This window comes from Megascapheus bottae, chromosome 16 (assembly GCF_031878675.1).
Source record: "Megascapheus bottae isolate mThoBot1 chromosome 16, mThoBot2.hap1, whole genome shotgun sequence".
NCBI lineage: Eukaryota > Metazoa > Chordata > Mammalia > Rodentia > Geomyidae > Megascapheus > Megascapheus bottae.
The window spans coordinates 4,363,466-4,390,874 of NC_143524.1; the positions used below are offsets into that span (position 1 = coordinate 4,363,466).

The window sequence follows — 27,409 nt, forward strand, 5'->3', positions numbered from 1 at the left end:
TTGTTGTTTTCTTACTTTCCAACAACTCTTTACTAACCAGAACCAATTCCAATAAACCTTTCCTCTTCCTCTAAACTAATCAGATCCTACTCTTAGGAGAGGAACACAAAGGTGTAATGCTTATATCAAAATAAAAAAGAATCAATCAACCAAGGAAACATGTTAACAAACATTGATTCATAGGCTTAAATTCTTGTCAGTAAAACTGCAGCAGTGAGCCTTTCACCTATAAGGACTGGATTACACTACATGATTTAAAAAAGCAAACAACAACAACAAAAAAAAACAACTTTATTTTGAAACAGAATTCTCCCAAGGTAGGTCAGGTGATCTTGAACTTTAAGTCCTTCTGCCTAAGCTTCCTGAGTACAGGGATTATAGGCATCTACTACCATAGCCATCCTACAGGATTTTGAACGACAGACAGACATGGATAGGATTTTGTTACCACTTACCAAAGAATAAAGAATTCTGCCAAAAAAGGGGGGGAAGGAAGGCCTAGGGATGTAGCTTGGTGATAGAGCCCTCAGCTCAATACCCAACATGTCATGGAAACCAAGATGTGGCTCAAGTGTTAGAGTGCAAAGCATCAGATACTAGTTCTGGTCCTGGTCTCAGAGAACAAAGAAAAAGAAAACAAAGAATTCGGACTTTAGGACATGTTACATCTTTTCTGGATGTAACTTATGTTCACTTTGGAAAAGTGAAATTGGATGTAGTAGCTAGATGTAAAATGAAGGCAGGAACTCCATCTGTTCAGACAATTTATCATCTCCTCCGTGGAATTACTGTTTTTAGAGTCTGAAGGAAGTGGAAGTGAGGAAATCGATATTTTTTAAAACAATGCAGAAGGCTGATGCATGAAAGATAATACAAAACAAATTCCTTTGTAATCACATTATCTCCCTATCCACAAATTCAAGTAAACTGTTAAATTCCCAGTCTTCTCACTCGTGTCTAAATGGATAGAATTTTTGGAGTTTTTTTTTTTCATTTCATTCATTGAAGTAAATATGGTATGGATTTGGGACATCCTCAGAAAAATTACAAGATATGCAGGGAGCCAGAAATAATAAGGTTTCATTAGAAATGATGGAAAAGCTTTACCGCTACTTTTCTTTTAGAGAGGCAACTTAGAAATGATAAAGGTGGTGGCATATGTCTGTAAGCCTAGTTCCTGCAGGAGGTAGAAATTTGGATCATAGTCTGAGATCAGCTCCATACAAAAAACAGAGGTCCCTATTTCAAATCAAGTAAAGAAAAAAGATCTGGAGGAGTGTTATCTCAAGTGGTAATGCCTTCATAGCAAATGTGAGGTGCTGAGTTCAAACCCAATACATCCCCCAAAAGAAAGAAATGATAAGAACATCCGGGCATGATATGGCATATCTGCAGCCTCAGTTATTGCAGCCCTAGCTACTTGGAAAGCTGAAGCAGGAGGACAGCTTGAGGTCAGGAGTTTTACACTAGCCGGACAATGTAATGAGACTGTGTCAAAAGAGAAAAGAAATACAAGGAAAACCACTTGCAACTCCTACCCATACTCTTAATAGGCGAACACAACATCAAAAGGACAACACTGCTTTTGCTTTCACCTCACATAATGCTGACAGTTTAGAACAAGAGCAATTCCATTCCACAGGTTCAAAGTCAGTTCATTCTCCAGCCTGCAAAACAAAGGAAAGCTAAACCTTCTCCCAAAGCAAGGTAAGCTTGATACAAAACTTGACCCATGACTTCTATCACTCACAAGCTTATCAAAAATCAATAACCCGGGGCTGGGAGTGTGGCCTAGTAGTAAAGTGCTTGCCGAGCATGCGTGAAGACCCGGGTTCGATTTCTTGGCATCACAAACATAGAAAAAAGCCAGAAGTGGTGCTGTGGCTCAAGTGGTAGAGCTCTAGCCTTGAGAAAGTCCAAGGACAGTGCTCATGCCCTGAACCCAAGCCCAGGACTGGCAAAAAAGAAAAAAAAATTAATAACTAAACCCTGATGGGGGCTCATGCCTGTAATCCTAACTGCTCAGGAGACTGAGATCTGAGGATCGCAGTTCAAAGCCACCCTAGGCACTAAAGTCTGACACTCTTATCTCTAATTAACCACCAGAAAACCAGAAGTGGTGCAGTGGCTCAAGCAGTAGGGTGGTAGCCTCAAGCTGAAGAGCTCAGGGACAGCACCCAGGCTCAGAGTTCAAGCCCCATAACTGACAAAAGAAACAAACAAACAACCTGTGAGACAACCGGAAATAGGCAAAAAAAAAAAAAACCAACCTGTGAGACAACCGGAAATAGGAACCTGAGAAACATGACACAGCCACAGTTTCATCTGATGTCATGGGCTTACAGACTTACCCAAAGATCTCTGTGGAGACAACTCCATTTACCTTTACATTGAAATTGAACCTGATCTGCAAAACAATGAATGAAATGTGAGATTTTACATATCTACCCCCTGAAGGAAAAAATATTCTTTACTTTTAAATTAATCCCCCATAAACTGTGCTCTGTGTAGTCTTAGATCTGTGAGCTGCTCCTTGTTTAGTCTGATAACACTCTGGAGCCCACCCTCATACACTGGGACTAGGTTGTTACAGAATAGCAATAGATTCCCAACACTTACTATTCTTTTCTCAATTAATTGCACCCTTTGGTTCTTTGCCCATCATCCTCTAGTTCTGTACTTGCTACTCCTAGGAGTTTAGTCTTTTTAGATTCCATGCAAAGGTTAGATCGTTAATATTTATCTTTCTATGCCTGGCTCATGGGGATGAAGAAAGTGTAAATTCATACATAATGAGATACTTTACAGCCTTAAAATTCTGTTTGGCTGGGAGTTTGGCCTAGTAGTAGAGTGCTTGCCTAGCATGCACAAAGACTAGGATTCGATTCCTCAGTACCACATCCACAGAAAAAGCTGGAAGTGGTGCTATGGCTCAAGTGGTGGAGCTGCAGCTTTGAGAATGCCCAAGGACAATGCTCAGACCCTGAATTCAGTCCCTAGGACTGGCAAAAAAAAAAAAAAAAAAAAAAAATCCATCAGTTGGGGCCAACAGTTTCGCCTAGTGGTAGAGCGCTTGCCTAGCATGCACGAAAACCCGGGTTCAATTCTTTGAATTTGAATACAGAGAAAAATTGGAAGTGGTACCGTGGATCAAGTGGTAGGGCTCTAGCCTTGAGTAAACCCAAGGACAGGGCTCAGGCCCTGAATTCAAGCCCTAGGACTGGCAAAAAAAATCTATCATTTACAACTCTATTGATGAATCTGGAGGAAAAGCATATTCTTTAAAAATATTTTACATTAGTTATATAGGAGGGGATTTCATTGTTACATTTCCATACCTTTAAAATGTATCTCAATTTTATTCCTTCTTTCACTCTCCCTTCCTTATCCCCCAAATAATTTCAATGAGCTTCATTGCTCTTGTCTTCAATCTACAGTCTTCTTCCTATATATAACATACAGTAACAAGGGACTGTAGAGCCAGACTGCCTTGGTTCAAATCCTGACTCTGAAAGTTATTAACTTAACCTGTGTTCCACAGATTGGATGATGACAATAAAACCTACTTCGTAAGAAGTGTTGTAAGGGCTAATGGATGAGTGTGCAGATACAGAATAGTGACTGACAAACAATAAATACACAACTTGGTAAAGACATACAAACAGGAGGATAGTGCTAAAAGAGAAGTAACTGATATGACAGTTAACTGTGTTGATATTTACAATAAAATATGTCTAACTATAGATAATAAATTATATCTAACCATAGATAATTGTTCAAAAGATTTATATAAATGTCCTCATTTATTCTTATATCACACTAGAAAAAAAGGTGATAATCTGCAGTTCATTATCTACATTTAATAGAAAACTCTACATCCATAACCTCAAAAAAATGCTTTGGCTAGGAATACAGTTCAGTAGTGAGGCAGGTGGTTAGCATGAACAAGGACCTCAGTTCAATCCCCAACACACACACACACACACACACACACACACACACACACACACACACACAGGGAGAGAAAGGAAGAAGAGGGAAAGAGGAGAGGAAAGTGATTGCCTTAAGAGTCTAAAAAGCAAACAATCCAATAATCACCTTCACTTAAAAAATCATAATCTTCATATCCTACAGAAAATATTGAAAATATTACTTAAAACAAGAAAAACATTGATCTGCAAAAGAGCAACTTAGGTGGTACTATTTAATCTTCAAACACTAAATTTACATGGTGTCAAGTGTGAACTATAGACTATCAAAAAAAAAAGAGGAAAATATAAAGAAGGAAAAAGACTACTTACCTGGTGGTGTACCATAATGATTTTACGTAAAAAGTGCTTTATAACTAGACAGTCTGTCATCAAAGTCCTGGACTTTACATCCACCTGTAACAACACAACAAAAACACATGCAAACTCAAATGAATTAGGTATTAAATGGTGGCTTCTGCTGCTGCCCAGGGTTGCTAATATCCATTTTTCCCCCATAAAAGCACTTTAGTAAGTTAACTGCTTCTGTAGGTGTGCCAGGCTGAGGTATTGGGTTTCTATCACATAACTAAAAAGTATTCTTTTGTTCTCTTAACTTTGAGTAAAAGCACAAATGAAACAGGTATTTTTTCCTATAACAGTACCTATTCCTTAAAATGCTTCTTAAGCCATGTAAGGAAACTAACTACTTAAGAGGCTGAGATCTGAGGATCACAGTTTGAAGCCAGGCAAGCAGAAAAATGTGTGAGACTCCTCTCCAGTTAATCATCCAGAAAGCTGTGGTTCAAGTGGTAAGAGTACCAGCCTCGAGGGAAAACTCAAGGGACCAATCCTTGAGTTCAAGTCCCAGCACTAAAAAATGACATCCAAGAAGAAACATTTTTGAGAATGAGAAAAGTACACTGAAAGGGAATTAAAACAGGCATCACTTATTTTTTTATATCTTCAAAGAGCTGTACAAAATGGTTTCAGTTTAACATGTCAATTTATGTGTATAGTGCATCTTGGTGAATGTCACACTTTCTTACTTCCTGCCTGCCTGAGTATGTGCCAAGACCAAGATCCTCCTAATTTACAGTTCCTGCTTCTAGCTGAGATGACAGGCACATATTTATCCTTCTTCTACTGAGATGGATACTCTCAGACTTTTCTGTCCTGTCTGGAACCTGGAACCATGATCCTCCCATTCTTTTTTTTTTTTTTTTTGTGGGTCCTAGGGCTTGAACTCTGGTCCTGGGCACTGTCCCTGAGCTCTTCAGCTCAAGGCTACTGACCTACCACTAGAGCCACAGCGCCAATTCTGGTTTTCTAGTGGTTAACTGGAGATAAGGGTCTCTCAGTCTTTTGTGCCTGGGCTAGCTTTGAGCCTCCATCCTCAGATCTCCATCCTCAGATCGACTCCTGAGTAGCTAGGATAACAGGCATGGCCACTGCTTCCAGCTTTCAGGGTTTTTTTTCTCTTTTTTTAAGTATACAATGTTTAAACAGAAAATCTATGGTATCCTAAAGGCATTTTCCATACTTGATGCTTACAAAACAACTTCTTGGAATATTTTTTTTGTCTTCTGCTTTTTTTTATTAGAGAATTTATTAATGTTGATTTTTACATCATATTTTAAATGACAAGTTTAACAAACAAGTGTTCAAGGAGGGAATCTCCAAAAGTCCTAGGTTTTTTAACCAGGATCCCCCTTCTTTCTTGGAATATTTTTAAATCTCTGTAACCTTGGTGATAACAGGGTATATCATTGAGAGGCTAATTATAGCTAACAAGAAAGCAACAAAATAAGTTCATTGAGCAGCTCTGAAAGAGAGAGTACAGCTAATAACAACGACAAATCTCATTTACTGAACACCTGCTTCATGCCTGAGTAACATAACACGGTGCAAGTGCATTCTACTATGTATGCCATTCTCTGTTCACATCACTAACTGGATAGCTGACCAGTATACAGTCTGTTGTTTTTTTTTCTTGTAGATTAAATCTAGGGCCATGTACATTCTAGGCAAGTGTTGTACCATTTGCAATAGTCAGGATCCTCTTACCTCTATCAAAGTAGCTGAGGTAACAGGTATGTACTACCATGCCCTGCAATCATTATTGTTTTATGGAGACTGGAGATATTTAAGTATGACTACTCTATATATGCATTTATTCACTCATAAAATACTAATGTAGCTTGTTGTGCATATCTGGACCTACAGAGATAATTAGAAATCAAATAATTCATATGCCAATGTATAAAGTTTTACAATTTAGATATCTAAAGGAACATAAAAGGATAGGCACTGAACTCAGACCTAGGATCCTCTCTAATGATTCCTCTCTTGCTCTCTTCATTCAAATATCTTTTAGCTGGGCAGAGGTGGCCCATACCTATAAATGTTAGGAGGCTGATAGATCCAGGTTCAAAACCAGCCAGGGCAGAAAAGTCTACAAGACTCCATTTTCAATTAACCAGCAAAAATCCAGACTGCAGGTATAGTTTAAGTGGCAGAGTGCTATCTATGAGCAAAAAAGCTAAATGAGAGCCTAAAACCCTGAGTTTAGGGCCAGGAGTTTGGCCTAGTGGTAGATACCTGCCTAGCATGCATGAAGACCCAAGTTCAATTCCTTGGTACCACATGCATAGAAAAAGTCGGGGGCTAGGAGTTTGGCTTAGTGGTAGAGTGCTTGCCTAGCATGCACAAAGACCCAGGTTCGATTCCTCAGTACCATATACATGGAAAAATCCAGAAGTGGTGCTGTGGCTCAAGTGGTAGAGTTTTGTCCTTGAGAAAATCCAAGGACAGTGCTCAGGCCCTGAGTTTAAGACCTAGGACTAGCAAAAAAATAAATAAAAATAAGTAAATTTTTTAAGAAAAGAAAGAAAAAGAAAAAGTCGGAAGTGGTGCTATAGGCTCAAATGGTAGAGCTCTAGCCTTGAGAAAGCCCAAGGACAGTGCTCAGGCCCTGAGTTCAAGCCCTAGGACTGGCAAAACAAAAACACCCTGAGTTCAAAGCCTGGTATAGGCACATACATGTGTGCATGCATACACACACACACACACACACACACACACACACACACACACGTATCTTTTAAATGCCAGGAATAGTGAAGCATGCCTGAAATTCCAGCTATTAGGAGGCAGAGGCAGGAAGACCACTAGTTCAAGGCCATCCCAGGAGAAGGTAGCCAGATATTGTCTCAAATATAAAATTTAAAAACAAAAAGGGCAGTCTGGGATTTTGGCCTAATGGTAATAGTGCTTGCCTAGCATGCATGAAGACCCGAGTTTGATTCCTCATTATCACATACATAGAAAAAAACAGAAGTGGTGCTGTAGCTCAAGTGGCAGAGCTCTAGCCTTGAGCAAAAACTGTCCGAGGACAGTGCTCAGGCCCTAAGTTTAAGCCCCAGGATTGGCAAGAAAAAGAAAGAAAAAGAAATAACCAACCCTTGAGGCTACAGGAATGGCTCAGTTAGTAGAGCATTAGCCAATAAGTAAGCAAAAGTGTCAGGTACTGAGTTTAAGTCCTGGTCTCAGACCAAAAATGTAAAAAGGGCTGAAAGAAGCATGGCTCAAGTAATAGAACATTTCCAAGTATGTGCAAGCTTCCAGGTACAATACCTTGAGCTGATCAAAAAAAGTCAAATATCTTCTAAATATCTGCACAATACTAGAGACAATGAAGTGTAACAGAAGGGATGCTTGGTGATTAGACTATTTTTCTACTTCTCATCCACAGTGCTAACTCCAGGTCACAAACCAAGTTCAGTTTCCCTGTGTACTACCAATCTGCTGTTTACATCCAAGTAGATGACAGAGTAGGCTGGAGTAATAGCTCAGAGGCAGAGTGCCAATGTAGCATACCCAGGCCATGGGTTTGAGTACTAGCATGAAAAGAGAAGGGAGAGATGGTTATTTATTTATTTTTTTGCCAGTCTTGGGCTTGAGCTCAGGGCCTGAGCACTGTCCTTGGACTTTCTCAAGGCTAGAGCTCTACCACTTGAGCCTCAGCATCACTTCCAGCTTTTTTTTTTTTGTATGTATGTGGTACCGAGGAATCGAACCCCGGTCTTCACGCATGCTAGGCAAGCACTTTAACCACTAGGCCAAACTCCCGGCCCGAGATGGTTATTTTCTTTTCCCCATTTTGTGTTTTAAATATCATTTTATTTATTTTTGCAGGTCATGGGGCTTGAACTCAGAGTCTGGGAATTGTCCCTGAACAATTCTGCTCAAGGCTAGCTCTACCACTTTGGGCCACAGTGCCACTTCCAGTTTTTGAGTGGTTAATTGGAGATAAGAGTCTCACAGGAACTTTTCTGCCAGGGCTGGCCTTGAACTGCAATTCTTAGCTAAGATTGCAGGTGTGGGCCACTGGCACCCGGCTTTAAATTTCATTTTTGAGACAGTATCTGACTACCTTTGCTTCGGTTGTCTTTGAACTGATGATCTTCCTGCCGCTTCCTCCAATGTATCTGGAATTTGGGGCATGTTTCATTGCATGGGAGAGAAGGAGGAGGGAAAGGCAGGAAGGAAGGCTTGCCTAAGGAGAGAGGGAAAGAAAAATAGAGGTAGGGAGGGAGGGAGGGAAGGAAAAAGGGAGGGGGGCAAGAAGGCAGGCAGGCAGGCTACCAAATAGATGATCAGCCTAAGCAACAACTTAGTCTCAGAGTTTCCTGACCTCTTCAGTGACAACTACTTGACTTCTGTGTGTTTACAGCTAACAATTTCTATAACTATAGTTTAAAACTAGTCTATTCTGAAAACCTTAAATTGAAATATATAATAGAAAAGGATGTATACCAAAGCGGGGTATTTTGGGTTTAGGGGGGACAGGTTTTGGCAGTACTAGAGTATGAACCAAGTATTGCATTTGGTAGGCAAACATTACTACCTGAACTACATCTCAACCTCTAACAAGCTTTTTCTTGCTAGCTTAAATTATTTGTATTTTGCATATCTGCTTTGGCCATGCTCAGATTTTTTAGGGAAATACTACTTTTGAAATAAGGTAAAAAATATAAACTTTATCACCTACATAACAACTCCCTATTCTTTACTCTGTTTTTCAGTCTCACTAAGCCATCTAGACCTTGAACCTTTTCCATTATGTTAGATGCCATACCTTCTTTTCTTTTTTTTTTTTTTTTGCCATTTTTGGGGCTTGAACTCAGGGCCTGAGCACTGTCCTTGGACTTTTCTCAAGGCTAGAGCTCTACCCTTGAGCCACAGCACCACTTCTAGCTTTTTTTTCTATGTATGTGGTGCCGAGGAATCGAACCCGGGTCTTTCGTGCTTGCTCTACCACTAGGACAAACTCTCGGCCCCTAGATGCCCTACCTTTATGCTTTGATATCACTCAGTGCTACTGTTATGATATACAGCACATTGTATTATAATGTTTGTTTATCCATGGATCTTCCTATCTTTCCCTTGAACTGACTCGAACATACACAGGTTTCAGAATGAATGAATACTGAAATAACACTGACCTATAGGTGCCAAACTCTGGTTCAGGTTCTACTTCTGCCACTTATAGTCAGATTCTCTGAATCTCAATTTTATTATCTGTAAAATAAGATTATGATTCCTCCCTTGTTCAATTCAGGCTTGTTCTAGAAGTTTATTATTTGTAAATGTGAGGTATATGAATTATCATGGCTTGTTCAAACTGGCTAAAACACATGATCTCATTTCCAAGAATTGCTTTCCATGGTTCACTGAAATCACATTTTTAATGGCTTCTTGATATTAGTAGTTTCAGAGTCAACTAACCACTAACTGCTCCAGACTGTTTACCTCTTATTCTCCTAAAGAAGATAAGGCACAGCCAGGGGCTGTTCTGATTATTATAACCATTTCTTTCAGAAGGAGCTTATAATTATTTAAACATGGAGAAAGGATTCCCAAGTACTTTCGGAGACAGTGTTTAGCTCATTTCAATTGTTTGTTTGGTTTTTTTTCCAACATTCCAATTGTTTATATGCCCATCAATACAAAGTAAGAAAAGACAGGGGATCAGAATATAGCTAAAGAGAATGGAGAACTCACTGTCATTCTGGTAAACTTGCCCTACAGATAAATCAATAAAACAATCTGAAAATCAAACAAAAACCCATCTAAATAGAATCGATGCTGAAAATAATAATCAACTTTTATTGTATCAAGTGATCCAAAGCCAAATAAGGATTTATTTTAGTGGTTCCCAGACTTAGCTACACATGAATAAAGAGTTTAAAATACCCCAAAACTACTGATTGAACTATGCCCCTCAAAATCCATGTGCGGAAACTCTAAACCCCAATGTGATATATTAAAGTTGGTACTATAAGGAGGTAAACAGAGTGCTTCTTTACATAGATAGTAGAGACCTCTCTCTACATATCCACTGAAATAAGGCATGTTGGGATATCATGACAAGACAGCAGTCTGAAAGTCAGAAACATAAAGCGAATCTGATGGTACCTTTTTGTACATTTTTTTTTTGCCAGTCCTATGGCTTGCACTCAGGGCTTGGACACTGTCCTTGGGCTTTCTCAAGGCTAGCACTCTACCACTTGAGCCACAGCACCATTTCTGGCTTTTTCTGTATATGTGGTACCAAGAAATCAAACCCAGGATTTCATGCATGCTAGGCAAGCACTCTACCAATAGGCCACACTCACAGTTCACCTTTTTATAATTTTTGAGACACAGCCTTATTATATTGTCCAGGTTGTTTTCACATTCTTGGGCTCAAAGGATCCTTCTACCTTAGCATCCCAAGTGATGGAACTATCAAGTGAAGCCTTCATGCCTGTCTCTGACAAAACCTTAAACTTTGACTGGTTAGCCTACAGAACTACAAGAACCTGGGTCTTCATGCACGCGAGGCAAGCACTCTTACCACTAGGCCAAACTCCAGGCCCATATATAGAAAAAAAAAGCTAGAAATGGTGCTGTGGCTCCAGTAGCAGAGTGCTAGCCTTGAGAAAGCCCAAGGACAGTGCTCAGGCCCTGAGTTCAAGGCCCTGAGTTCAGGACTGCCCCAAAAAAAAAAAAAGGAACTAAAAGAAAATAAATCTCAGCTGGGTACCACTGGCTCATGCCTGTAATCTTAACTACTCAGGAGGCTGAGATCTGAGGATCAGGGTTCAAAGCCAGCCCAGGCACAAAAGTCCTTCAGATTCTTATCTCCAGTTAACCACCAGAAAAATGGAAGTAGCACTGTGGCTCAAATGGTAGAGTGGTAGATTTGAGCTGAAGAACTCAGGGACAGTGCCCAGGCCCAAAGTTCAAGCCCCAAAACTGACACAAAAAAGAAAAGAAAGAAATTTCTATTGTCTAAATTGCCTGGTCTGTGGTATTTTGTATAGCAGCCCCAAAAGACTAATTCAACTCCCAAATCTATTAAATGACATCTTATGGAGTAGGACATAGACATTAGCATTTTAGAAGTTCCTATATCATCTGTATATTGCCCTTTGTATGACCTCAACTTGGAACCATGATAGATCTAGGTTTTGAATTCCTATAATTAATTTGCAGAAAAACAAGAACTAAAGTATCAGTAATTTATAGTCCAATAACAAAACTTGCCTCAAAAATTATCTGGAAGGGTGTTACCCCTGATTTGTCCTGAGACAAGCTGCTTTCCTCTGAAGTCCAAGTCAGCTTTGCAGAGAATATGGGCAGTATAGCTTGTATTTCTGTGTAAGAAGAAATAGTAACAGTAGAACAAGCAGTTTGGATAAACATCAGAGTCTCTACAATTGTTTATTAAACTGATGGGCCAAGAAAGTTTTTCCTTGATGAAAAGATTACCTGAAAAATTTATGATATGATTTGAAATGGCTATGCATCAGCAAATCATTTGACCATTTAGAATTGCATTCTGGGGTTAAGACATTTAATCTCATGTTCAGAATTTTCAGTTAATTTCCACAGTCATGTTCAATGCTAGAAATCCTTAAAAGTGATGGTTGTAACGGATATTTTTGTATTTTCAATAAATCAACTCAATAAACACGAATCCAGCAAGTGAACTAATTTAAGCCTGAAAGCAGAAAGAGTCAAGAATGACCATATCAGGAATGTATCTTATGCAGTATGCTTTTCTGGCTTGTTTTTGTGCCACTACTGGGGCTTAAACTCACCATTCTCTCTCTCTCAGCTCTACCATTGGAGCTCAATCACCACTTCTGGCTTTTTTGGTGGTTAACTGAAGATAAGAGTCTTACAGACTCTTCCATCTTTAACCAGTACCAGGTCTCAGGTATGAGCCATCTGTAACTGGCTTTTAGTACTACTACTGTGTGTGTGTGTGTGTGTGTGTGTGTGTGTTGTGTGTGTGTTTTTCAGCTACTCAGGAGGCTTTTATCTGAGGATGGCAGTTCAAAGCCAGCCTGGGCATGAAAGTCCATGAGACTCTTATCTCCAATTAACCACCAGAAAACCAGAAGTAGCACTGTGGCTCAAAAGGTAGAGCAATAGCCTTGAGCTGAAGAGCTCAGGTAGCATCCAGGCCCAGAGTTCAAGCCCCAAAACTGACAAAAAATTAGATAGATAGATAGATAGATAGATAGATAGATAGATAGATAGATAGATAGATAGATGGAAGGAGGGAAGGAAAGAAGAAAGGAAGAAAGAAAGAGTAGAACTGTTCTCGTGTTCATACCATCCCTTATCCTTCATTACCTGGTAGCTACAGTGCCCCAAAATCATTTGGTTTTGTTTGTGCAAGTTGTTTCATGTTTTCTGTATGTGCTTGTCTATTTAGTTTTGTTTCTTGCCTCTTTCCTACCAACTAAATCTTTTAACTTAACTTTTAACATAATTAGATCTTTTCTGTTTAGTTTACTCCACTTCCTTATTACTCTCTCCTGTCAAGCTTAGGTCCCAGCCCCTTCCTTTCCTATACTGCCAAATACCTAGTAATATGTATTGGTGTTATCCCCACTATCTCCTCCTTAGAACTATGGTGCTCCTAGATCATAAAGATGTATCTCTGTATCTATATTCATCTAAAGACATTGGATCAGTTGTGGTGACTGGTCTTCATTAGAGATTGCCCAAATCATAAAAGTGGTTTACTGTTGGGGACCGACTGTGGGGTCAATGACCTTGGACCTGACCTTGGACCTACACAACGGTATACACAAGGAAGTAACTCTTATCAGGATGACTTTAAGCTATGTCAATCAGTTCTTATCATGATGACTTTAAGCAATGTCAATCTGATCTTATCATGATGACTTAAAGCTATGTCAATCAGTTCTTATCATGATGACTTTAAGCAATGTTAATCCTTTCTCAATTATCCTATATGTGATTTGTTTACTATTTTGTATGAATGTAGCCTCTGGCAACTCCCTAGTTTTAAGAAGAGTATTTAAGGTCGGAACTTAAAATAAACGACAGTCTTAGGCAGCAGTCTGGAGCTCACAGACTTCTTGGACCGCTGACTTGGGCTGTAGTCCTCCCGAACTCCATCTGTTTGTCTCTCTTCTATTTTTTCCTAGTCCTTGCCCCTATTTCAGGAATCCCAATCCGCGAACCCTGGTTTGCTGCCGGCTGGCCCCGGCAGTTTACCAACTATAATAGCCTTTTTTTTTTTTGGTCGTGGGGCTTGAACACAATAGCCCCAATACAAAATTCAGTCACAAGTCTACCCAATAGAACAGAACAAGATGGAGATGGGAGCAAATCAATGGAGAGAAGAGTGGTAGGCAAATGCAGTTATAATATTCAATGTACATATGTGAACATGGAACCCGGTAACTTATCATAGAGCTTGAATTCTGGGCCTGGGCACTATCCCTGAGCTCTTCAGCTCAAGGCCAGTACTCTACCACTTTGACCAAAAGCACCACTTTCAGTTTTCTGGTGATTAATTGGAGATAAAAGTCTCATAGAGCCAAGCACCTTGCTCACACCTGTAATCCTAGCTACTCAGAGGCTGAGTACGGATTACCGTACCAAGCCAGCCTGAGCACTAAAGACCGTGAGACTCATCTCCAATTAACCTAAGAAAATGGGAAGTGGTGCAGTGGCTCAAGTGGTAGAGTGCTAGCCTTAAGTGAAAAAGCTAAAGGACAGTGCCCAGACCCTGAATTAAAAAAAAAATTCATTAATAGAAAATTGACTAATTTGTGCCTTTTATTGGCACTAAAGATGGAATCTACAGATTCAAATATCTAAGCACAGGCTCTAATCGATATGTATTTCATCTCATATAATTTTTTTTTTCCTGTTGTTCATGGGGTTTCAACTCTGGGCCAGGGCTCTGTCCCTGAGTTCTTTAGCACAAAGCTAGTGCTCTACAACTTAAGCCATACTGCCATTTCCTCATTTAATCTTGATAAACAATTTAATTATCAAAATCATGACTAGAAAACTATGCTATAGCATAAAAATGCTTAACGTTAAATAAAAATAGGATAATTTTTTACATATATTATGATTATAACTGTATTAAGTATATATAAGGAAAATCTGAAAAAAACAAAAGGCCAATATTTACTATGTAAGAAGTTTTGCCCCCATTCTCTATTTTCCAAAATAAGCTACACTGCTTCTATAAAAACAACAGCAACAAAAAATCCATTTAAAAATAATTTCTCTCTGAGCACCAGTGGCTAATGTCCTATAATCCTAGCTACTCATGAGTCTGAGATCTGAGGATCATGGTTGGAAGCCAGACCAAGCAAGAAAGTCCCCATTTGACTCTTATCTCCAATTAACCACTCAAAAACCAGAAATGACATTGTGGCTCAAGTGGAAAAACACAAGACTTGAGCAAAAAAAGGCACAGAATAGTGCCCAGGCCCTGATTTCAAGCCTCATAACCGACAATAAATACATAAATAAATAAATTCATTCATCCACTCTCTGCTTCCAAAAAATTGAAATTTGGTATTTGTTTTGTTTTTCCAAGAAATTCAGCAGACGAATAACTATTTGGTTTTGCTTGGTATGACTCTTGTCCTTTAACATTGAAATAATCCTTGCAAATAATGTGTCAATAAGTAAAGTCAGCAATATGACTGTACTTCTAAGAATACATATAATTAAAACAAATGATGAAAAGCTCTTTGGGTGACTGTGTGGTTCGATGTCATTCATTCCATTGGCTAATTGTTTCCGTATTATAAAACAATCCTAACTATCCTTCAGAGAAGGAAAGAAACAAGGATCAGATACCCTTCAGAAACATACCTTTCACTGTGATGAATGGAGCTCACTGAGTTCATCCAGACAAGTAGCTCATCAGCAAGACATAGTTACTCTGGTCTCCATCAAAGGAAAAAGCACCTGAATGTTGAACTACCATGGATTCTTACAGAAAAGAACCCTAGTCTTGACAATAGTAGGAGAAAAACTCAAATTGCCCTTACAAGTCTGCATGTGTGTGTGTGTTTGTTTTTTTGTTTTACCAGTCCTGGGGCTTGTACTCAGGGCCTGAGCACTGTCCTTGAGTTTTCTCAAAGCTAGAGCTCTATTCCTTGAGCCACGGCACCACTTCCAGCTTTTTCTATGTATGTGGTACCAAGGAATGGAATTACGAATTCTAGGCAAGCACTCTACCACTAGGCCAAACTCCCGGCCAAGTCTGCATGTGTTCTAAACAAACCTGCAGTCTAAGCCAACAAATATGAAATAGGCTACTGAGTGCCAATTTTATAGATTTCTTCAACTTGTGGTATGAGTAAAGTAAGAAGCTGGTAAAGGAAGAGATACATTAATATGTCAGTATCATGAAAAAGGAGGAAAAAAGTAGACAAAAGGGAATGACAAAATACATGGATCAGAGGCCTTAATATTATCATAACAAGTCGGGCACCAGTAATCCTAACTACTCAGGAGGCTGAGATCTGAGAACTGTGGGTCAAAGACACCTGAGGCAAGAAAGTCTGACAGACTCTTATCTCCAATTAACCATCAGAAAACCAGAAATGGCACTGTGGCTCAAAATGGTAGAGTACTGGCCTTGAGCAAAAGAGCTTAGGGACAGGGCCCAGGCCTTGAGTTCAAGCTCCATGACTGACCAAAAAAAAAAAAATCAATCATAATAGTTGTTAATCTCTGTCAAACTGATCTAGAGGGACTGGGATGCAGCAAAGTGCTTGCCTAGGAAGTTCAGTGTCCTGTGTTCAATCCTTAGTACCCCAATTCCTCCCCCACCCCCCCCACACAAAATCGATCTAGAGACCTAACAGGAGCTCTATAAAAATCCCAGCAAACTTTTAAAATCAACATTAATAACTCGATTCTAGATTCATATGGAAATGCCAAGGGCTTGTAATATACAAAAGAACTTTAAGAAAACAAAATTGAAGCACTTGATCTGAAAAGCTTATTTTTTTAACATAGACAAATCTTTATTGATTCAATAAATCTGAGTTTTTTCTTCCTTACTAATGTGTACTTACTATAAAGTTGCCAAATCTTAAGGGTACAGCAAGAGAAAGTTTTAAATACAGATTAGATCCAGTAATCAACACTCAGACCAAAATGTAGGCACCTATTCCAACTCTCCCATCTTCGTTTTCTCTCCTAGACTAGAATCCTCCTGGTGTAAAGTAGCCACATTTTAAGCCTCTCTCTCTCTCTCTCTCTCTCTCTCTCTCTCTCTCTCTCTCTCTCTCTCTCTCTCTCGCTGTGAGCAATGATCAGATACTCACAAATCAGTTTTGTCTGTAGATGGGATTCATAAAAGTGGAATCATATAGTGAACTTGTTGAAATTATTTTTATTTTGTTAGTTTATTTTATACAGATACTGAGGATTAAACGCAAAGCCTTAGCTTTTTTGCTCAAGGTTGGCATTCCACCACTTGAGTCACAGCTCCACTTCTGTCCTTTTGGTGATTAACTGAAGGGTCTCACAGACTTTCCTGCCTGGGCTGCCTTTGAACTACAATCCTCAAGTCTCAGCCTCCTGAGTAGCTAGGATTGCCTGGTGGGAGCCACTGGCACCCAGCTTACTTTTCTTTTCTTGAGGTTTGGACTAGAAACTATTTTTCCAGGTTTTTGAGGTATAATTCATCTTTATACTTTCTTGATAATATCTTTTGAAACATCAATGTTTTTCTGTATGTCTTTGTTTTGCTGCCATGCTTTACCACTAAACTACATTCCTAACCTTTGAAAAAACAGTTTTTTATGTTCTGAAGTCCAATTTACCTTCTTTTAGCTGCTTGTGTTTTAAATGTCATATGTAAAAAAACCCAAAACACTGCTATTCAAGATCATGAAGATTTACGCCCTTTTTTTCCCCTAGAAGTTTTATAGCTTAGCTTTTAGATTTAGGTCTTTGATCCAAATGATGTCATCCAATCACTTTTTAGAATGTATTAAAAGAGTAACCACAAGTCTACTAAGGGAAAAATATCATACTAGCCAAATTCACCATTATACAAAGCCAACTTCTGTGTTCCAGCTGAGGAGATGAAAGGTTTGTGGTAACCCAAAATGCCAAAGCTGAAGCAGTAAGTACCAGCTGATTACTCAATGAAGAGTAAAAACAGTTCAAGGACTTCAAGCCAAAGCAGGTACAAGGCAGTCTAGCTTCCACTGACTGCTGGATAAAAAACATTTATACATCGCTCAGAGCCTCCCTGGATCTCTAATGACAAGAATCCTCTTTGCTCTCTTTTACTTATCCAAGCTAAAAAAGAAAAAGAATATATCAGTGTTGGGTATGAATCATGTCTGGCCTTGTCCTTCCTCTAGTCTGTCACATCAAATCTTGTGCACGTTGTCAACAGCAAAGTGCACTTACATAAATGTAATGGATAAAATAGTAAGGAAACATTAATGAAGAACAATAAAACAGAAGTCTATTTCTTTTAGCTTCTCTTGATCTTAAATCTTGCCAAATATAAGGCACATCTAACAGCAAAAGACTGTTTAGAATGTATCAAACACAAGAATTAAATGTAGCCTCTTTCAAGGTTTAATGGGTAACTAGAGAGCTATGAGTCTACAAACTCTTCTCTTAGATTGTAAGGCTTAAGTCTCATTTTCCTCATCTATCAAACAGAATCAGTGATAAGACTTAAATCTGACCAATCTCTTAATGAATGTGATCATGTCCATAGAGTGAGCCTCTGGGCAGGGAGGGAAGTATGAGACAGGCTGTCTTAGCACATAATCAGCAGTAGCTGACAGGAGTATAATCCCCATCTAGACACTCAGAAGGTCAAAGTAGAAGTATCTCAAGTTCAAGAACAGCTTGGGCAAGGCAAGGATGCCCACTCTTTTCACTCCTCTTCAATATAGATCTAGAATTCTTTTTTTTTTTTTTTTGCCAGTCCTGGGCTTGAGCTCAGGGCCTGAGCACTGTCCTTGGACTTTCTCAAGGCTAGAGCTCTACCACTTGAGCCTCAGCACCACTTCCGGCTTTTTTCTATGTATGTGGTACCGAGGAATCGAACCCGGGTCTTCGTGCATGCTAGGCAAGCACTTTAACCACTAGGCCAAACTCCTGGCCCTAGATCTAGAATTCTTAGCCAGAGTAATAAGGTAAGAAGAGGACATAAAAAGGATACACATAGGGAAAGTAGGAATCAAACTATCTCTTGTTGCAGATGACATGACCTTATATCTAAAGGACCCAAAACACTTCCCCCAAATGCCTACAGCTGACCAACCACTTCAGCAAAGTAGTAGTAATATGAAATTAATCGGTATCCTGAAAAAAAAAAACAGTAGCCTTTCTGTATTCCAACAATGTACAAGCAGAAAGGGAAATCATGAAAATAACCCATTTGCAATAGCCACAAAAAATACCTAGGAATTAACGTAACCAAAGATATAAAAGATCTTTATAGCAGAAACTATAAAAATCTGAAGAAAGAAATCAAAGAGGACACCAGGAAATGGAAATATAATCCATGTTCAGAATAGGTAGAACCAATGCTGTGAAAATGGCACTGCTGCCAAAAAAGATATACAAATTCAATGTAAATCTCCATCAAAATCTCAATGATGCTCTTTTCTGAGACAGAGAAAACAATCCAAAAATTGCTATAGAACAACAAAAAACCTAAAATAGCCAAAAATTCAATGTCACCCTGTGTAAAAAAATGTTTGTGTGATCCCATTTCAATCAATAAGCTGAGGTTTGTGGTTGTATTCATGTAATAACAGTTATTCAGAAGACTATAGTCTTAAGGCCCAAGCAAAGACACACACCCTACTTGAAAAATAAAAGGAAAAATTGTCTTGTAGTATGACTTCAGTAGTAGAGCTAATCCTAGAAGAGAAAGATTCTGAGTACAAACTGCAGTACCTGTATACACACACACACACACACACACACACACACACACACACACACACACACACACGAATTAGAGACCAGGGAAGAGGGGAAGGGAGCAGCATAAAGCCAGGCATCAGTAGCTCAGGCCTGTAATCCTAGCTACTCAGGAGGCTGAGATCTGAGGATCATGGTTCAAAACTAGCTCATGTCATGGGGCTTGAACTTGGCCTGGGCACTGTACCTGAGCTCTTCTGTTCAAGGCTACTACCCTACCCTTGAGCCAAGATCCACTTCTCATTTTTTTCTAGAGGTTAATTGGAGATAAGGTTCTTTTGTGCCCAGGCTGGCTTTGAACCTTGATCTCCAGATATCAGGCTTCTGAGTAGCTAGGATCACAGGCATGAGCCACCTCACCTGGCGAAGACTTTTACCTCTAATTAACCACCAGAAAATCAGAAGTAGAGCTGTGGTTCAAAGTGGTAGAGTGCTAGCCTTAAGTGCAAAAGCTCAGAGATAGCATGTAGGTCTGAGTTCAAGTCCCACAACCAATAAAAAAAAAAGGCAACAGAAACCATTAGATAGGTAGGAAAAAAGGGTTGTTTATTAATACAAAAATAAAACACTCAAAAACTGCAAGCCTATATTGTACAGGAAACAATCTGAAGAATTCCAGATTTAGAGAAAAAGTATCATTGTGTGCGTGGCAGGCATGGCCCTAGGGCTTGAACTCCCAGCCCCACCCTCTTGCTGAGATTTTTCTGCTCATGGCTGGCATGAGCCTAGAGTTGTGGCTTTTTGCTGATTTATTGGAGATAGGTCTCATCTCAAAGACTGGTCTGCCTGGACTGGCTTCAAAACATGATCCTCAGGTCTCAGCTCTCTAAGAAGCTAAGATAACAGGTATAAACCACTGGTGCCCAATACAGAAAAAAAGTATCCTGATAGAAGAGACTGAAATGGGAGCTGGGACATGGTTCAAGTAGTAGCACAAAGGTCTTCCCTGGCAAGTGCAAATACCTGGGACCAATTCCCAGTTTAAAGGAAGTTAAAAAAAAAAAGCAAAAAAAAAAAAACCTGTGAAGCTAGACAGCGTCATAAAAGTTAAGGTCCCTTAAAGAGTGATGACATTATTCTAGGCCCTGAGAGAAATCAACTGGGCAATGAAGGTGACAATATAGTTATACTAAATAAAATCAGAGGTGCACTATTAATTTTATATAGATACATACACTGTTTCATATGACAACCTGATGATTGGTGACTCAGCTGCCAGAGACTCCTGGATGAAGCTAATTAAACAGTGTAAGGATTAGTAAATGGGCCAATTTAAAGCAGTTTGCTAATAGTGCTACAGGAATGTTAAATAAATAATAACAGTAATAAAGGCATAATTAATGCTGCATAAGCCAGGGAACTAAGGGATTGAAGACTTAGTCTTGGCCAGTTTTCTTTGTGAGCTTCACTGAGTAATTTATGTTACTAATTAATATGAATAAATGTGAGTGGAGGTTAGTATTATGAGTTCTAACAGCTGAAGACTTAAGCTGTAATTGACTACTAAATGTGACTGAGTATGAATAAATGACTCAATTTTTATTGTATTCTTGATGTGCAATGCTTCATATTTGTACAAAGAGCCACCCACTTTTTATCACAAGGATATAAAAATGAATTAATTAAATTGGTTCTGAGCTTTAAAAATAAGTTAAGGAAGTAGCTCAAAGTGGTAAAACATTAGCCTTGAGCAAAAAAGCTCAGGGACAGTGTTCAGGCCCTGAGTTCAAGCCCCATGACTGACAAAAAAAGAGTCACCATAATACAAACTGTCTAAAATTTGTAGTAGTATAATAAATAGGTGGTTAGGCCAGGAGTTTGGCCTAGTAGTAGAGTGCTTACCTAGAATGAACGAAAACCTAGGTTCAATTCCTCAGTACCACATACACAGAAGAAGCTAGAAATGGTGCTGTGGCTCAAGTGGTAGAGTGCTAGCCTTGAAAAATCTCAGGGACAATGCTCAGACTCTGAGTTTAAGGCCCAGGACTGGCAATAAATATATAAATAAACAAATATATAAATAGGTGGTTATTCCAAAAACCAGTACCTTCTAGCAATGGCAATGATAGTACAGTAGACCCATTCTTTTTTAAATTTTTAATAGACTTTTCATAGTTAAAAACAATTTCGGGGCTGGGAATTTGGTCTAGTGGTAGAGTGCTTGCCTAGCATGCACGAAGACTGGGGTTCAATTCCTCGGTACCACATACATAGAAAAAGAAGCCGGAAGTGGTACTGAGGCTCAAGTGGTAGAGCTCTTGCCTTGAGAAAGTCCAAGGACAGTGATCAGGCCCTGAGCTCTAGCCCAGGACTGGCAAAAAATAAATGAATAAATAATAATTTCGAAGCTAGGCACAGTGGCTTACACCTATAATCCTAGCTACTCTAGAGGCTGAGATCTAAGGATCAAGGTACAAAGTCAGCCAGGGCACAAAAGGACCTGAGATTCTTTTTTTTTTTTTTTTTTTTTTTTTTTGCCAGTCCTGGGCTTGAGCTCAGGGCCTGAGCACTGTCCTTGGACTTTCTCAAGGCTAGATAGAGCTCTACCACTTGAGTCTCAGCACCACTTCCGGCTTTTTTTTTTCTATGTATGGTACAGAGGAATCGAACCCGGGTCTTCATGCATGCTAGGCAAGCATTTTAACCACTAGGCCAAACTCCCGGCCCAGGACCTGAGATTCTTATCTCCAATTAATCTCTACAAAATGGGAAATGGGGCTTGGCTCAAGGGTAGGGCAGTAGCCTAGAGCTGAAGAGCTCAGGGACAGTGGCCAAACCCCCCCCCGCCCCCCCCCTCCCCCCCCACCAAAAAAAAGATTTCCCTGAAGTCTCAGAATCAGAGCAATCATCAGGACAAATCAATGTATTCTCCCCTTCTTTTAGTAAGGGGCTTAAAGGAGCAGCAGAACAGTAATTAAAATACTTGTATGAAGACCAAAGCTGGTGGCCTACTCCTGTAATCCTAGCTACTTAGGTGGCTGAGATCTGAGGATCACGGTTCAAAGCCAGCCCAGGTATGAAAGTCTGTGAGACTCTTGTCTCCAATTAACTACTGGAAATGGTGCTATGGCTCAAGAGGTAGGGGCAATAGCCTTAAGCTGAAGAGTTCAGGGACAGCACCAAGGCCCAGAATTTGAGTTCCACGACAGACTAAAAAAAAAAAAAATGCTCGACTAGGGGTATAACACTAGCAGTTGAGCACAAGTCACAAGCAAGAAAGCTAAACAACATTGTGAAGCCTTGAGATCAAATCCAGGTACTGGCAAACACCCACAAACGCAAACACACACAAACACACACACAAAGACATAAATATGAGCATAAGAGAAGAAATAAAATCTGTTTGCTGAGTGAACTCTTCTGTGGTAAATATAGCTCTAAAGCACAATAATGCCCCAGAAGTCATCACTGTGATTTATCGTTATTATTAAAGAGAGAACATTCTACTCAAATCCTCATAGAATATTTGCTCAAGAGCTAAAAGCAAAAATAATCTCAATTTTTATTTTGTTACTTTTCCTCCACAATGACTGTTTTTAAATGTATGTATAAGAAGCCAGGTGCTGGTGACTCATGTATTTAGTCCTATCTATTCTGGGGCTGAGATTCAGAGGAATGAAGTTCCAGGCCAGCAGGGGAAGAAAAGCCTACCAGACTCCATCAGTAGGGAAGGAAGTAGAACAGAGTTGTGTACTATGAGAAGCCTAAAATAGGGGAACTGCAGCTCACGCACTGCCACAGCTGTAATTAACACTCTATCCTAAAGTAGCCAGAAAATAAACAGAGCTGGAAGTGTGGCTCAGCAGAGGTCAGTCCGGCAAGGATGAAACCCTGAGTATCCTCAGTACTGTCACTAGACGTTGGTGGCTCACACCCATAATCCTAGCTACTCAAGAAACAGATCTACGGATTGTGTTTAAGTCAGCCCAGGTAGGGAAGTATTGGAGGTTTAGCTCAAGGGGTAGAGCACCAGCCTTTTTTTTTTTTTTTCCAACCCTGCGGCTTGAACTCAGGGCCTGGGCTCTGTCCCTGAGCCTCTCTGTGCTCAGGGCTAGTGCTCTACCACTTGAACCACAGCACCACTTCCGGCTTTTTCTGTTTATATGGTATTGAGGAATTGAACCCCGGGCTTCTTGTATGCTAAGCAAGCACTCTACCACTAAGGCACATTCCCAGCCTTAGAGCATCAGCCTTGAGCAGACAAAGCTAAGGGGCAATGCCCAGGCACCAGTAGCATGAGCATGTGCGCACACACTATGATGCATTTCTCAAGCACTTATTTTATAACATATAACTTTCTCATGTAGCTTTTTCGCAGTACTGGGGTTTGAACTCAGGGCCTCACATTTGCTAGGCAGACATTGTACCACTTCAGCTACACTCTCTAGCTCTTTTGCTTTAGTTATTTTTCAGATAGCGATTTGTGTTCTTGGGGATGGCCTAGACCACAGTCTTTCTACCTGTGGCCTCTCACATAGTAGAGACTGCGGATATAAACCACCACTCAACTTACTTGGTGAGATAGAGTCTCATTAATTTTTTGCCTTCTACCTGAGTAGCTAGAATAACAGGCATATGCCACCACATTTGTTCAAAGAAGAAATTCTTGAAGCCAAGGTCACCAAAAGCTCTTAAACCATACCAATGCTGGCACATAATATGGAAACTGATATTAACACTAGCCAAAGCATTCAGAGTAAAAGCATCTTCATATATGCCTTTGATGAAGTACTCAGGAACAAATACTTTTGAAAGCTGAGTACTGATGGCTTGTAATCCTCATACTTGTAATCCTTGAAACTCAGGAGGCCAACAGGGGCCTGAAAAGTCCATGAGACTTTAATCTCTAATGAACCACCAGGAAACTAGACATGGAGCTGTAGCTCAAAGTTGTAGAGCTTTCTAGCCTTGATCAGACAAGCTCAGGTATAATGCCCAGGTCCTGAGTTCAAGCCCCGTGACTGACAAAAAAGAAAAAAACTTTCAAGAAAACTTGTCTGAAGCTATAGAGACGATGTTCAGAAAAGCTATAATTACCTAAGTTATCGTGTCCGTTCCTGTATCTATACAGTTCTGTAGACCATCTTTCAGTAAAAATGCCAAATAAAATAAAGGTGAAGTATTACATGAGACATTATTATTCTTAAAATAATTGTTTATCTAAAATTCAAATTTAAGTGAGCATTCTAAACCCAGGAGCTCAATTTTCAGTGTAACTCTGTTCCAGAAAATACCAAATTCATTGCCAGGAAAAGATTTCATATCATTAAAAGTTGTGTAATTCTTCTTTTTTTTTTTTTTAGATTTTATTAACATTGATTTTTTTAGTTACTTTTTTTTTTTTTGCCACTCCTAGGCTTGAGCTCAAGGCCTGAGCGCAGTCCTTGGACTTTCTCAAAGCTAGAGCTCTACCACTTGAGTCTCAGCACCACTTACGGCTTTTTTTTGGGTATGTATGTGGTACCAGTAGGAATTGAACCCAGGTCTTCATGCATGCTAGGCAAGCACTTTAACCACTAGGCCAAACTCCCAGCCCAACACTGATTTTTTTATATCGTATTTCAAATGTCAAGTTTAGCAAACAAGTATTCAAGAATGAGATCTCTATATGCAATCACTGGCACATAAATATAAGAACAAAATTAAAATTAAGCTGAGAGTTTGTCATAGATACATCTCAATCTGTATAATATAACATTATATCTGTAGAGTACATATATCATCATAGATTTTTATGTCTATGTAGTTATATTTATAGCTCCAAGATCATGTCGATGACCTTGAGTAAAAAGTTGGGTAATTCTTTACCTTTTAGGAACTTCTTAAGGCCCAAACCATAAATGCTTCCTGAAGATGCAACTAGAAGAAGAATACAAAGGAAATAGCACAAATAAAACAAGTACATGGGATTTATGTTTTCAAAAATCAAATGGAAGTCTAAAAACATTGCTGGTAGACATAGAACATTAGAAAGAGACAATACCAATAAGTTCATTTAAAAAAAATTAGGGCTAGGAGTTTAGCCTAATGGTAGAGTGCTTGCCTACCATGCATGAAGACCCAGGTTCGATTCCTTGGTACCACACACACACACATAGATATATAAAGCTGGAAGTTGTGCTGAGGCTTAAGTGGTAGAGCTCTAGCCTTGAGAAAGTCCAAGGACAGTGCTCAGGCCCTGAGCTCAAGCCCAAGACTGGCAAAAAATAAAATTAGCCTGCACAGGCAGCTCATGCCTATAATTCTAGCTACCTAAGAGTCTGAGATCTAAGGATCATGATTCAGAGCCAGCCCAGGCAGGAAAGACCATGAGACTCTTATCTCCAATTAATCAACAGAAAACTGGAAGTGGAGCTGTGGCTCAAAGTGGTAGAGCACTAGCCTTGAGTACAAAAGGTTAAGGGACATTGTTCAAGCCCCAAGACTTACAGAGGGGGGGAGGGAGGGAGAGAGACAAATAGAGAGAGAGAGAGAAAGAGAGAGAGGAAATAAAAGTACTATTTGGGAACAGAAAGGGGAACAGTGGGAAGGAGTAAACAGAAACAAGAGAGTACAATGGGGGGGTGAATAAAATCAAAATATATTTTACATATATGAATATATATGTATAGAAATGTAATAATGAAACTATAATGTACCCAAAAGAAAGAAAATTAACTGTTCAAGAACTGCTCAATGCATTAGTTTTCTCTTGAGAGAATAGAGAAGAATGATGAAAGAAAAAAGTACCAGGCAGTCCCTGGTGGCTCTTAACTGTAATATTTGCTACTCAGGAGGCTGAGACTAAGATTCAAAGACAGCCCCAGCAGAAAAGTCCTTGAGATTCCGTATCTAATTACCTAGCACAATGCCAGTCTAAGAGGTATGACTCAAATGACAGAGCACCAGTCATGAGTAAGTAAGCTAAGTGAGAGCATGAGGGCCTAAATTTTAGCCCTGGTCCGCACCCCCCCCCACACACACACAAAGAACCAAATAGAAGAGATACTTTCAAAGTGCAGATCAGGTTTAGTAAAGTGTGTACCATTCATCATTTTTCCCTTTTGCAATTGCCAGCATGTGGACATGAAAGAAAAAAGAGATAAAACTCAATAAATGTCATGATGAAAGAGCAAATTATAATTGTGAGCAAAAGTAAAACTGTTTTTGAGCAATTTTAGTTCAAGCCAGTAAATAATGTCATGGTAGCCCTCCCGTGCTCAGTTTTATGAGTAGCTGGGATAAAACTTGAACACCAGTGTGCCTAGTTGAAGTAGGGGCCTCACAAATACTTTGCCCAAGCAGGCCTTGATCTGCAACCCTCCCAGTCTCTTCCAACCAAGTCACTATTATTTTGGGATTGTTTTGATTTGGGTTCAGGCAATACTGTTAACTCAAGAGTTTTGTGCTAGTATGGCTTACATGGGCTGGTTCTCTACTACTTGAGTCATACCTTCAGTTATCTCTGCTTTATACTGCTTACTCTGGAAACAAGAATTTCATAAGCTTTTCTGCCCACTCTGGCTTCAAATCATGATCTTCTGGATCTCAAGCTCCTGAACTGCTAATTTTACAAGCATGTGCCACTAGTACCCACCAGCTTACTTTGTGTTTTTTTTTTACTACCTAATAAACAATTATGATTAAGTGAAATTTCTATATAAACAATGACATAAATCATAACACAACAATAGAAAATCAGTAATTTTCTTCTTATACTTACTAGTTACTATACAATGAAGAGAATTTGGCTGGTGCTTAGAATTTAATGCCTCTATGGAAATCACTAGCTGCCCTTGTAGCAATGTTTCCTTTGATACTCCAGTTTCACACTTCCAGTGAATTATTAAATATCTCAAAATCTGAAAAGAACACATGAAAACACAATCTTCTTTAAAAATTATAATAAACTTGTATGACACTAGTAACCTTAATACCAAATATTGTATTCCTGCCAGGAGTTTGGCCTAGTGGTAGAGTGCCTAGCATGCCCGAAGACCTGGGTTTGATTCCTCTGTGCCACATATATAGAAGAAGCTAGAAATGGTGCTGTGGTTCAAGTGATAGAACTCAACCCTTGATAAAGCCCAAGAACAGTGCTCAGGCCCTGAGTTCAAGCCCCAGGATGGCAAAAAAAATACTGCATT

General features: G+C 39.4%; 1 protein-coding gene across 1 annotated transcript in view; it reads right to left on the bottom strand.

Moving 5' to 3' along the window:
- The window catches only part of Top6bl (TOP6B like initiator of meiotic double strand breaks), a 59,452-nt gene that overhangs the window by 29,751 nt on the left and 2,292 nt on the right, over window positions 1-27,409 (bottom strand). The window contains exons 2-7 of the mRNA XM_090349140.1: window positions 26,986-27,124; window positions 25,092-25,142; window positions 11,562-11,671; window positions 4,302-4,385; window positions 2,352-2,407; window positions 1,596-1,667 (exon numbers count right to left, since the gene is read on the bottom strand). Of these exons, the coding sequence (XP_090205266.1) occupies window positions 1,596-1,667; window positions 2,352-2,407; window positions 4,302-4,385; window positions 11,562-11,671; window positions 25,092-25,142; window positions 26,986-27,124 (512 nt within the window). The remainder of the gene's footprint in view (window positions 1-1,595; window positions 1,668-2,351; window positions 2,408-4,301; window positions 4,386-11,561; window positions 11,672-25,091; window positions 25,143-26,985; window positions 27,125-27,409) is intronic.